This window comes from Mirounga angustirostris, unplaced genomic scaffold (genome assembly GCF_029215605.1).
Source record: "Mirounga angustirostris isolate CCGP_5_RB_7025 unplaced genomic scaffold, mMirAng1.0.hap1 SCAF_16, whole genome shotgun sequence".
Taxonomy (NCBI): Eukaryota; Metazoa; Chordata; class Mammalia; order Carnivora; family Phocidae; genus Mirounga; species Mirounga angustirostris.
Genome location: NW_026991724.1, coordinates 59,351,218 through 59,362,366, shown reverse-complemented (window position 1 = coordinate 59,362,366; position 11,149 = coordinate 59,351,218). Strand labels below are relative to the sequence as shown.

The 11,149-nt window shown below is 46.6% G+C and overlaps 1 protein-coding gene across 9 annotated transcripts in view; it reads left to right on the top strand.

Annotated features, from left to right (window-relative positions):
- The window catches only part of LOC123841977 (oocyte zinc finger protein XlCOF6-like), a 28,795-nt gene extending 21,638 nt beyond the window's left edge, over nt 1-7,157 (top strand). For all 9 annotated transcript variants that reach the window (XM_064580219.1, XM_064580216.1, XM_064580215.1 and 6 more), the window contains one exon: nt 3,745-7,157. In XM_064580219.1, coding sequence (XP_064436289.1) covers nt 3,864-6,062 — 2,199 coding nt within the window. In that variant the 5' untranslated portion in view covers nt 3,745-3,863 and the 3' untranslated portion in view covers nt 6,063-7,157. The remainder of the gene's footprint in view (nt 1-3,744) is intronic.
- Nucleotides 7,158-11,149: the final 3,992 nt, after the last annotated feature.

The following is an 11,149-nucleotide window of genomic DNA, read 5'->3' as shown; positions in this document are numbered from 1 at the left end:
ACCTTTGTTGTTGGTGGTGGTGAGAAAGCTTAATATCTACCGTCTTAGCAAATTTCAGGTCTACAAAATGCAGTATTAACTGTAGTCAACATGCTGTAATAGGTCCTCAGAAATCGATCATCATGTAAATGTGTGTATCCCTGACCACCATCTGCCCCCCTCTTCATGTGCACAGGTGCTCTCTCAGTCTCTCTCTCACAAATAAGTCTTTAAAATAAAAAAAAAGGAGGGCGCCTGGGTGGCTCAGTTGGTTAAGCGACTGCCTTCGGCTCAGGTCATGATCCTGGAGTCCCGGGATCGAGTCCCGCATCGGGCTCCCTGCTCAGCGGGGAGTCTGCTTCTCCCTCTGACCCTCCTCCCTCTCATGCTCTCTGTCTCTCATTCTCTCTGTCTCAAATAAACAAAATCTTAAAAATAAATAAATAAATAAAAATTAAAAAAAGGATATCCATGTAAATAATGCCATACAGTATTTGTCTTTTCTGTGTGATGATTTTGCTTAGCATAATGTTTTCCAAGTTCCTCCATGTTGTGGCAAGTGGCAGTGTTGCCTTTTTATGACTGAGTTTTCATGCATGTGCGTGTTTACTGGATGTTCTTTTTTTTTTAAGATATATTTATTTATTGGGGCGCCTGGGTGGCTCAGTCGTTGGGCGTCTGCCTTCGGCTCAGATCATGATGCCGGGGTCCTGGGATCGAGCCCCGCATCGGGCTCCCTGCTCCGCGGGAAGCCTGCTTCTCCCTCTCCCACTCCCCCCGCTTGTGTTCCCTCTCCTGCTGTGTCTCTCTCTGTCAAATAAATAAATAAAATCTTTTTTTTTTTTTTTAAGATTTTATTTATTTATTTGAGAGAGAGAGAGAATGAGAGACAGAGAGCATGAGAGGGAGGAGGGTCAGAGGGAGAAGCAGACTCCCTGCCGAGCAGGGACCGCGATGTGGGACTCGATCCCCGGACTCCAGGATCATGACCTGGGCCGAAGGCAGTCGCTTAACCAACTGAGCCACCCAGGCGCCCCAATAAATAAAATCTTAAGAAAAAAAAAAAAAAAGATATATTTATTTATTTATTTGTTAGAGCACGCACAAGCAGGAAGAGTGACAGGCAGAGGGAGAAGCAGGATCCCCGCTGAGCAAGGAGCCCCATGTGGGGCTAGGTCCCAGGACCCTAGGATTATGACCCGAGCCGAAGGCAGATGCTTAACTGACTAGCCACCCAGGCGTCCCGTGTTTCCAAAATGTTCTTTGTCACCTTACTATTTTGCTTAAGAGTTAAAAAAATTTTTTTTAGCGATCTCTACACCCCGTGTGGGGCTGGAGCTCAGGACTCCTGTGATCAAGTGTCGCATGCTCTACCTACTGAGCCTGCCAGCACCTCCCCTCCCCCCGCCCCGCCCTGCCCCAGATGTTCTTTGTAACTCTAAACCCTGACACACACTTAAAGAGGTTGCTATATTTTGGCTATTGTGAACAGTACTGCAGTGGACAGGGACGTGAGGATAGTTTGCGGAGATACTGATTTTGTTGCATTGGGATACACACATAGCTGGTATTGGCAATGGTGGAACATATGGTCATCTGTTTTTAACTTTTTGTGTGCCCTCCCTAATGTGTTCCATCATGACTTCTGAAATTGATATGCCCAGCAATAGTATTCAGGGGTTCGCTTTTCTCCACATCCTCACCAACCTGTCTTGTCTTTTTGGTAATAGCCATTGTAAGAACTACGAGGTGATACCTAGTGGTGTTGGTTTTCATTTCTGTGATGATCAGGGATTGTGAGCTCGAGTTGGGCACTTGAACGTCTCCTTTTCAGTCTTTTGTGTGTTTCTTTGGCTCTGCTGCAACTTTTCCATTTGGTATAGTCCTACTTGTTGGCTTTTGCTTTCGTTATATATGCTTTGGGTGTCCTATTCAAAAAATCATTGCCAGGAGTAGGGTTAAAGAGGGTTTTCCTGGGCGCCTGGGTGGCTCAGTTGGTTAAGTGACTGCCTTCGGCTCAGGTCATGATCCTGGAGTCCTGGGATCAAGTCCCGCATCGGGCTCCCTGCTCAGCAGGGGGTCTGCTTCTCCCTCTGACCCTTTTCCCTCTCGTGCTCTTTGTCTCTCATTCTCTGTCTCTCAAATAAATAAAATCTTAAAAAAAGAAAGAAAGAGGCTTTTCCGTCTGTTTTTGCTGGGAGTTTTAGGGTTTCAGGTCATAAGTTTCTGTCTTTAATCAATTACACGTACGTTTCAAGGATGTTGTAAGATGGGGATCCACTCTTATTGTTTATTCATTTGGATACTCCGATTTCCCAGCAGTGGTAGAAAGAGGTTATTTCTTCCCCAGTGTCGTTTCTTGGCATAACTATCAAAGAGTAGTTGACTGTGTATGTGTGGCTGTCCTTATGGGCTTGTCCTTCTATTCCGTTGTTCTATTTTTATGCCAGTACCCAATTGTTTTGAATTGTCTAGCTTTGTGATCTAGTTTGAAATCAGAAATGTGCTGCTTAAAGATTTGATCTTCTTTCTGAAGATGGCTTTGGCTTTAGGCTTTGGTTGACTTGGTGGCAAATGTTCCCGTGTCCTCCGAGGAGCAGGAAGCTGGAGGCTCTGCTGAGCAGGGACTGCAGTCGCACCCACCCTGTGGCAGATGGAGGTAGCCCCAGGCCTTATTTCGCACCCGTCCCCACGTCTCTGCTAATAACAGTCTCCAGCCGTCTTTTCTGTGTGCTTGGGCCCTCTTTTATGCTCCACTGTGTACTAGTCCGTCTTAATTGGACGGTTGAGCCCTCGGAGGCTAATGTCATTCATGGACAGCTGTTGTGTTGATTTTTCTTGGGGTTAAGGATGGTATCTCCCATTCTACCTTCCTGCTGATAACAGTTCCATAGGACATTTTTCTGTGTCCATCGTGTCCTGAGTAGCTCTAGGACACTGCTGGCGGTCGACTTGGCCTGTTTTCCTACAGCATTTCTATCTTCCTGGTATCCTGTAGTTGCTCAGCTGCGGCTTACAGGGAGGAGTGCCTTGTGTATCAAAGCATGGACATGCTCCAGACATGACCAGGTGGCGTCATAGGGAGCCTGTTTCTCATGAATGTTAGCTGGCAATGGTGTGCTATCAGGCCTGTGTTTGATCATACTGGGCAGTATGTTTGTTTGTTCAGCCAGAGTTTGGTGCCATTGCCGATGGCCACACCCCGTTTCTGTCTTTCCTTCCTCGTTGTTGACATTTTTTTGTCAAATGGATTCTACTCCTTTGGTAATTCCGTGAATTCCAGTACAGGGATAATCCCTGCATCTCAGGTGTCCACATCTCACCCATTTCTGTCACTGCTCTTTCTGCGTACCTCAACATTCACCCCCAAACATTTTGAAATGAGATATTCACGTGTCCTTAAACTGACCTTGACTGCAGTCAATTTCGTGTGATTGGATTGTGCTGCCCCCGTCTACTCAGCCAAACACCAGCAGCACAAACGGTCCTACACAAACCTTTGTGTAGGCAGAAAACAAGTTGTAGACCGTGGCTCTCTTCCTTGTGTCATACCCTAGTTTTTTGTCCTTCTGGTGTGCTCTCCATAATACTTTGACCACTCGGGCCCAGTAATGCACGTCGGCCACTCCTTCAGTTGAATTTCATCTCCTGTGTGTGGAAAAGCATGCTATACGGTCCTGCCTGGATGAGTCGGGTGCATGTATGTGATGGCTCACCCCCTCGCTATAGTCAACACAAATTTCACCAGCGCTTCTTTGCCTTCAGGTTGTTGCTGTGGAGCAGAGGATGAGGAGGCACCCTTTGCCCAGAGCACTTCTGTAGGCGTGTCACAGACCAGGACGCCCAAGGCAGCTCAGTCTTCCCGGAAGACCCACCCCTGTGAGATGTGTGGTCCAGTCTTGAGAGGCATTTTCCACTTGGCTGCGCACCAGGGAAAAGAAAACAGCCAGAGACTGTTGAGGTGTGGGGCCTGTGGGAAACGATTTTATTTCATTACTGACTTCAGAAAACATGAGAAACAGCACATGGGAGAGAAACCCTTCAGAAGCCGTGTGGACAGGGCCTCTGTTGTGAAGAGCTGGGGATTCCATGGTGCAGGAAAGCCCCTTACCTGTGGAGAAGTTCAGAAGGACTTCCTGTCTGGCTCGGGGCATCTGCAGCAAGAGGCCACTCGTACTGGGGAGAAGCCACACACGATCACCCAGTGCAGGGCAACTTTACAAAGCAGAAAAAGTCATGACACCTGGGGAGAATGCAAGAACGCCTTTGGTCCCAAACACACACATAGTCAGGACCAGGGTGTCCACTTTGGAAGACAGTCCTTTGTGTGCAGTGAATGCGGGAAAGCATTCAGGTACAAATCTTTATTTGCCATACACCAGAGATACCATACTGGAAAAACATACGAGTTTGGTCAATGTGGAAAATCCCTTAGGCAGACACCAACCCTGAATGAACATGGAAAGACTCACAGTGCATCCAGACAGTACACGTGCAGCAAATGTGGGAAATCCTTAGGCCGTAAATCTGTCCTCATTGAGCCCCAGGGATGGCACAGTGAGGTGAAGAGTTATGTTTGCAGTGGTTGTGCAAAAGCTGTGAGCTGTAGCTCAGTGTTGATTACTCATAGGGTTGAGTCTGGAGAAGGGTTTTATAAGTGTCGTGGCTGTGCAAAATCTTTTCCCTCTATGTCTGCCCTCTCATATCATCAGAGATCTCATGCAGGGAAAAGACGGTATGAGTGCAGTGATTGTGGGAAATCTTTTACCAGTAGTTCTGCCCTCCGTTCTCACCAGATAGTTCACACTGGTCAAAAGCCTTATAAATGCAGTGCATGTGGGAAATCCTTTGTTCGTAATTCTTCCCTACGTTATCACCAGGCAATTCATAGTGGAGAAAGGCCGTTTGAGTGTAACGAATGTGGCAAGTCTTTTATGAGTAGTAATGGCCTCCGTTATCACCATAATGTTCACAACGGAGTGAAGCCTTATAAGTGCCATGAATGTGGCAAATCTTTTATGAGTAGTTCTTGCCTTCGTTGTCATCAGACCACTCACACTGGAGAAAAGCCTTATAAGTGTGACGAGTGTGGGAAATCCCTTGCTAGTAGTTATTCCCTTCGTTCCCACCAGAGACTTCATACTGGAGAAAGGCCTTATGTGTGTATTGAATGTGGGAAATCCTTTCTCCATAAAGTTACCCTTAGTAAACACATAAAGCTTCACTCAGGTGAACGGCCTTATGAGTGTAATGAATGTGGGAAATCTTTTACTACTAGATATACCCTCCGTTATCACCAGCGAATTCATACTGGACAAAAGCCTTATCAGTGCACTGAATGTGGGAAATCTTGTACTACTAGTTCTGACCTCCGTAGTCACCAGAGAGTTCACACTGGAGAAAGGCCTTATGAGTGCAGTGAATGTGGGAAATCTTTTACTCGTAATTCTGCCTTCCGTTATCACCAGAGACTTCACACTGGAGAAAGGCCTTATGAGTGCTGTGAATGTGGGAAATCTTATACTAGTAGTGCTGCCCTCCGTTCACACCAGAGTGTTCACACTGGACAAAAGCCTTATGAATGCTGTGAATGTGGGAAAACTTTTACCACTAGTTCTGCCCTCCGTTATCACCAGAGATTTCACACTGGACAAAAGCCTTATAAGTGCAGTGAATGTGGCAAATCTTTTACCACTAGTAAACAGCTCCGTGTTCACCAGGTAGTTCACAGTGGAGAGAGGCCTTATGAATGCCCTGAATGTAGCAAATCCTTTTCACGAAAACATACACTCAATACACACAAAAAGCTTCACTCAGGTGAACGACCTTATGAGTGTAATGAATGTGGGAAATCATTTACTGTTAGTTCTACCCTCCGTTTGCACCAGAGAGTTCATACTGGAGAAAGACCTTATGTGTGTAATGAATGTGGGAAGTCTTTTACTGGTAGTTCTGCCCTCCGTTCGCACCAGAGTGTTCACACTGGAGAAAGGCCTTATGAGTGCCGTGAATGTGGGAAATCTTTTATCAGTCATAATGGTTTTAGATACCATTGCAGTCTTCACACTGCAGGAAAGATTTAAAATAGTACAGAAGGTGATACTTCCTTGCTTAGTATAGTTTAGGCTGGAGGACAACCTCTGAGGCAGCCACCTACCTGACTCGAACGTGGTTCACCTGAATGTCCACTGTGGAGTGACTTCCCATAAGTTCCAGCTATTTTCAGAAAAACTCAGAACCTGCATTGTGCTCTCTGGTGTGCATGCAGTCATTGCAAGATGGAAGCCCCTGTCAGTATCTGGCAGATGTCCTTTCACCTCTGCCACCTGGCGGTTCCCAATAGTGTGCATAAGTCACCACCCCAACATGGTTAATGATGCCAACCTGTCTGCTTTCTCATTTGCGCATCTGAATTATGGGTAATTGGAACTCCTCATTTCGTTCTAAGTTAGGGCATGGATGTGACCCAGTGTTGGTCCACAGTGGGTGATCTGAGTTCTGGGTGGTGACTTGCACAGGAAGACTAAATCCCATGGGGATGTTGTTGGTCTCGTGATGCTTTGATGACTGTTTGCAACTCCCAGGTCACCACACAGGAATTGTGTGCCACGTGTTGCTCTGGTTGATGCATTAGTAAACGCCATCTTGGTTTAGTTACCTTTAATCTTGTACATTGTGTGCATTCTAGGGGGTGGTTTGAAAGCAGGATTGGGCTCTCCCAACATGAGGGAACGAGTAGATTGCGCATCCCAGACTTGCTGTGTCTGAGAGGATAATTGCAAATAAATAAAAAATACGGATATACATATATACATAAATAATCCAGCTTCTGTGTTAATTTGCAGTATAACCCAATACCTTTGTGATGGGCTGAATTGTACCCCAAATCCATATTTTGAAGTTTTAACCCCCAGTCCCTCACAATGTTACAGTAGTTAGGTATAGCATCTTTAAAGCGATCATGAAGTTGAAATGCGTTATTAGGATGGACTCATGTAGAATGGCTGGCACCGTGATAGGGAGATGAGGATACAGGCACACACAGATGACCATGTAAAGACAGGGAATCCCCATCTACAAGCCAAGGAGAGAGGCCTCAGAAGAAACTAACCCTGCTGACACTTTATGTTTGATGTTGAGACTCCTCAAGTTTGGGGGGAAATAAATTTGTTGTCTAATCACCCTGTGTATGTTATTGTGTTATGGCAGTTCTAGCTAATACAGCCTCCCAGGATCCACATCTGGGTTTTGTGGTCTGGATGCTAGCAAGTTTTGTGTGCTCAGACGTCACCATGAAGAGGGAGCAGTTGAGACCATTCCAGTGGTGTGGAAACAACAGGAATATTTTGCTTCTCCACAGCTGATAGCACAGGATGCCAGGCGCTGTTGAGTGGAATCTCTACCCCAGATCCTTCAACGGAGCCTTGTGACCTGGTGTACAGTATTCACTTGTAACCCCACAGGGGCAGGGGAACTGTAATTTGTAATCTAGATGACTGGGTAATTAGGTACTTAGAGGACACATCAGGCCCCTGATGGAGTGTATGTCTTATAAAAGTATATCCACAGATGGTGTAGTGACTAGCTGGGCAGGATCAGTGTTCACAAATTCTTCACTTTGAGACCTACATCCTGTGTAACAGGTCATTATAAAATAATCTAAAGGTCCCTGAATTCTGATTTGCTCTCTGGTGCTTACATGTCAAGGCCATTGTGTTGCATGCAGGGAAAAGGTAAAGACAAGGGAGAATTCATCCTCCAGGGTTGTAGCTTTTGTGAGCCTGTCTGGCCAGTATGCTTGTTGGTATCCTAAAGGACTATGGCAGACACCTGTTCTGAAACATCCTCTTCCCAGGGTGTCTCCCAGGTACTCCCCAGCCTCTAGGGCTAAAAAAGCAGAAATTTTTGGAGGTGGTGGTGAGGAGTCCTACTCCCATTAATGGTTGCTAAAGATTTGTTTCTGTCCCAAAGTCCTTGAGTAAACCATTTCTCCTCTAGGTGGACTTCTCAGCCTTTTTCTTTGGCCTGAAGGCTTGGAGGTCGTTTTGCAAGTATGTCCCTTTCCATCAACAGTACTGTTCTCTTCTCTGGATGTGTACCACTGTTGATCTCTTCATCTGTTTGGAGCATGTGGGTTATTTCCAGTGTTTACCTTTCACAAACAAATCTCTCTATATAATTTTCATTATAATTCCTTATGCGGATAGCAGTTTCATTTCTCTTCTGCTAAATCTCAAAGCACAATGACTAGGCACAGGCAGGTGAGTGTTAACATTGTTATGAAAGGGCCAAATGGGGTCTGAAGGGTTCACTACTGCATTCCCACCAGGTATGAATGAGAGCTCCAGTATATTCATCCCTGCCAGTACTTGAGAGGGTCAGTCTTCAATGTCAGCCCTTTTAATACTTGTGTAGTGGTATGTTGTAATTGCATTTCCTAGAGACTTCTGCCTTTCAGCATTGTTTCATGTGTTTCTTTACCACCTGTATGTCTTCTTTCGTACAATTTCTGTTTACGTCATTGCCTATTTTCTTTCATGTGAGTTATCACTAGTTCCTTTTTATTTACAAATAAGACCTGTATAACAACTTTGGAATTTTCCTCATTTGCACATCGTGTGATATTTTTCTCGATGGAGTCTTAGCAATCCTGGAAGGCTATTTCCTAATTTTTCCTGAGATTTTTTGTGTCCTGCACAATGTCATGGACCAAAATACCTTACACGTTTAAGTCTAGGGTGCATTCCTACCATTATGGAATGCCTTTGTAAAGTCCAGGCCTTCAGAAATACAGAACTGCATCCCCGCTTTGTAGTGCTTGCCAAATTCCAAAGTATAAATTCTCCCATTATGAGAGTGGGGTATGCTCAAAGAAGGTGCTGAAAAACTACTTGGGTGTTTGGGGCGAAAACTTGGGCATGTGCAGGCAGGACACTTCACAACACTTAGCAGACAGCAGCTGTGGGGGCTGTGAGCTGGCTGGAGGTCTGTCTGCAGGAGCCTCACAGGCAGGAGACTTTAATCCTGACAGGCCAGAGGGGAGGGACGTCCCTGAACATCCTGACTGGTGACTGAAAATCTGGCTGGTCTCACGTTAGTAGTGACAAGGTTGTCGTGTACACTCACTCAGGTCAGAGTTGCTTCCTCTGAACCCACCCAGTACATTGTATGGACTTTCCTGCTCAAGTGATTACCTCCACATGATTTAATTCGTTCTCTTTGTGTTAAGAGTCGACTACTGGTCCGCAAAGGAGTCTACATTCCGTGCAGCACACCACAGCTGTGAGCCGTGTTTCCAGACAGCTGACAGGAGAAGGCTAGGGCCACTTCTGGCAGCTGCCTGCCTTGAAAGACTGGGAGCCAGGTAGAGCAAGGCCTTACCCAGAAGACTGGGGTCAGTGCTGGCCTTCCTCTCCACTGGAAGGACAGGAGTCGAGGTGGAGTAGGGCTTCTACCAGAAGGAAAAGGGTCCCCAGGTCAGGCAGGTCAGGCAGGTTAGTGTCGGAATCTGCTAGGGCTGTTTTGCCTTGTACCCAGGTAAGATCATGGTCTCATCTGGAAGGTTCAGCCAAGAAGAGGCCTGCAGAGGGACCATGATGCTGGGTGGGAGGGCAAGTGTGGTGCAGGGATGGGAGCACCTGCAGGAGGCTGACAAGCGTGGAGGCGATTCAGGAAGGTTCCTCCGTGCTGCATCCCTTAACTTCCTCTGGAGCTGATGTTCCCATGTTTGGAACCTGAAGGTAAGGCCCTGCCCAGAGCTGCGGCCATTCTAGACCAGGTATGAGACAGAACAGTCCAGAGGTGAGTCCTCGATTCCTCCCACATGCACCAACAGGACTGCTGGCGCCTTCTGGTGCCGATGAGGCATAGAAGGCTGTACTAAACTCAGATTAGGTTGTCCACGATTATCTTTACAGGAAGAGACCTCAACAAATTATGGTTGGTCAACAAATAGGACTTTGTTGTAGTGTTGGGGCATGGGGGTGAAAGAGCGCCTAGCCTGGGGGTCCCAAACAGACTAGGTTTGGCCACTCCCTGGTGACAAAATCCAAAGTCAGAGAAAGCAGTGGTGGTAAACAAGAAAGGAATCTCAGGGAGCCCAACACAGAGAAGACCATGGCCGAACCTCTCAATGATTGTCTCCAAAGGGCTGAGAAACACTTCCAGGTTTATAGAAGGAAAACGTGGGGCCAAGGTGGATGGGTACATGCAGGTAGGCAGTGAAAGTCAAATAGATCATAGTCCTGGAGTCAGTCATGGGTGGGGACTTGCTGGCTCAGGGCAATCCTTACTGCTCGAGGGGGTAGTTTTTGTTCCCATCAGGGGATGCCTTGCCAGCAGGGTCTTCCATCTGAGTCTAGAGACAAGCTGGAAAGAAGAACCCGACTAGAAAGTTTGAGGTCAAAATGGGGGCAGCCGAAATCCTCTTTCTGTACTAAGAAAAACAGTATGTATGGGTGAAGCCACCTCAGGCCCTCCAGCCACCTAGTAATCTTGAAGGTTTAACAAGCACCCTTAGACTCCATGATGGGTTATCCTTTCTCTGTTTATCTATAGGTCATGCTTTCTCTCCTGGAAAGAGCTGATCATTCTGCATGCCACAAAACAGAACAGACCGTTTTGCACGACCCCTAGGCACTAAGGAACCAGACCCCCTTGCACAACCTCCCAGCACTGTGGTAACATCTGTAGCTGCACCATCGAGTGTGCATGTAGTCAAGAAACGTTTCAGACCTCTGTGCTCCCTTTATTGGTGAACTGCCCTAAAGTTTTTATTTTTTTTTTTTAAAGGTTTTTATTTATTTGACAGAGAGAGAGCACAAGTAGGCAGAGTGGCAGTCAGAGGGAGAGAGAGAAGCAGGCTTCCTGCTGAGCGGGGAGCCCGACGCAGGGCTCGATCCCAGGACCCCGGGATCATGACCTGAGCTGAAGGCAGAGGCTTAACGACTGAGCCACCCAGGCGCCCCTGCCCTAAGCTTTAGAAACACAAGTGTGAGGCAGAAACTTTGGATTTGGCCTCTGCACAAGAGTCCACCTTCTCCCCAGCCTCCTGATGAAAACTCATATTCCTTTCCAGTTAACATTTTCTATGTTCATCGAAGAGCTGTAATCCCTTAATACGAGAAAAACAGACATTTTAGATATTCCTTTTTTAAGGAGGGAAATTAAC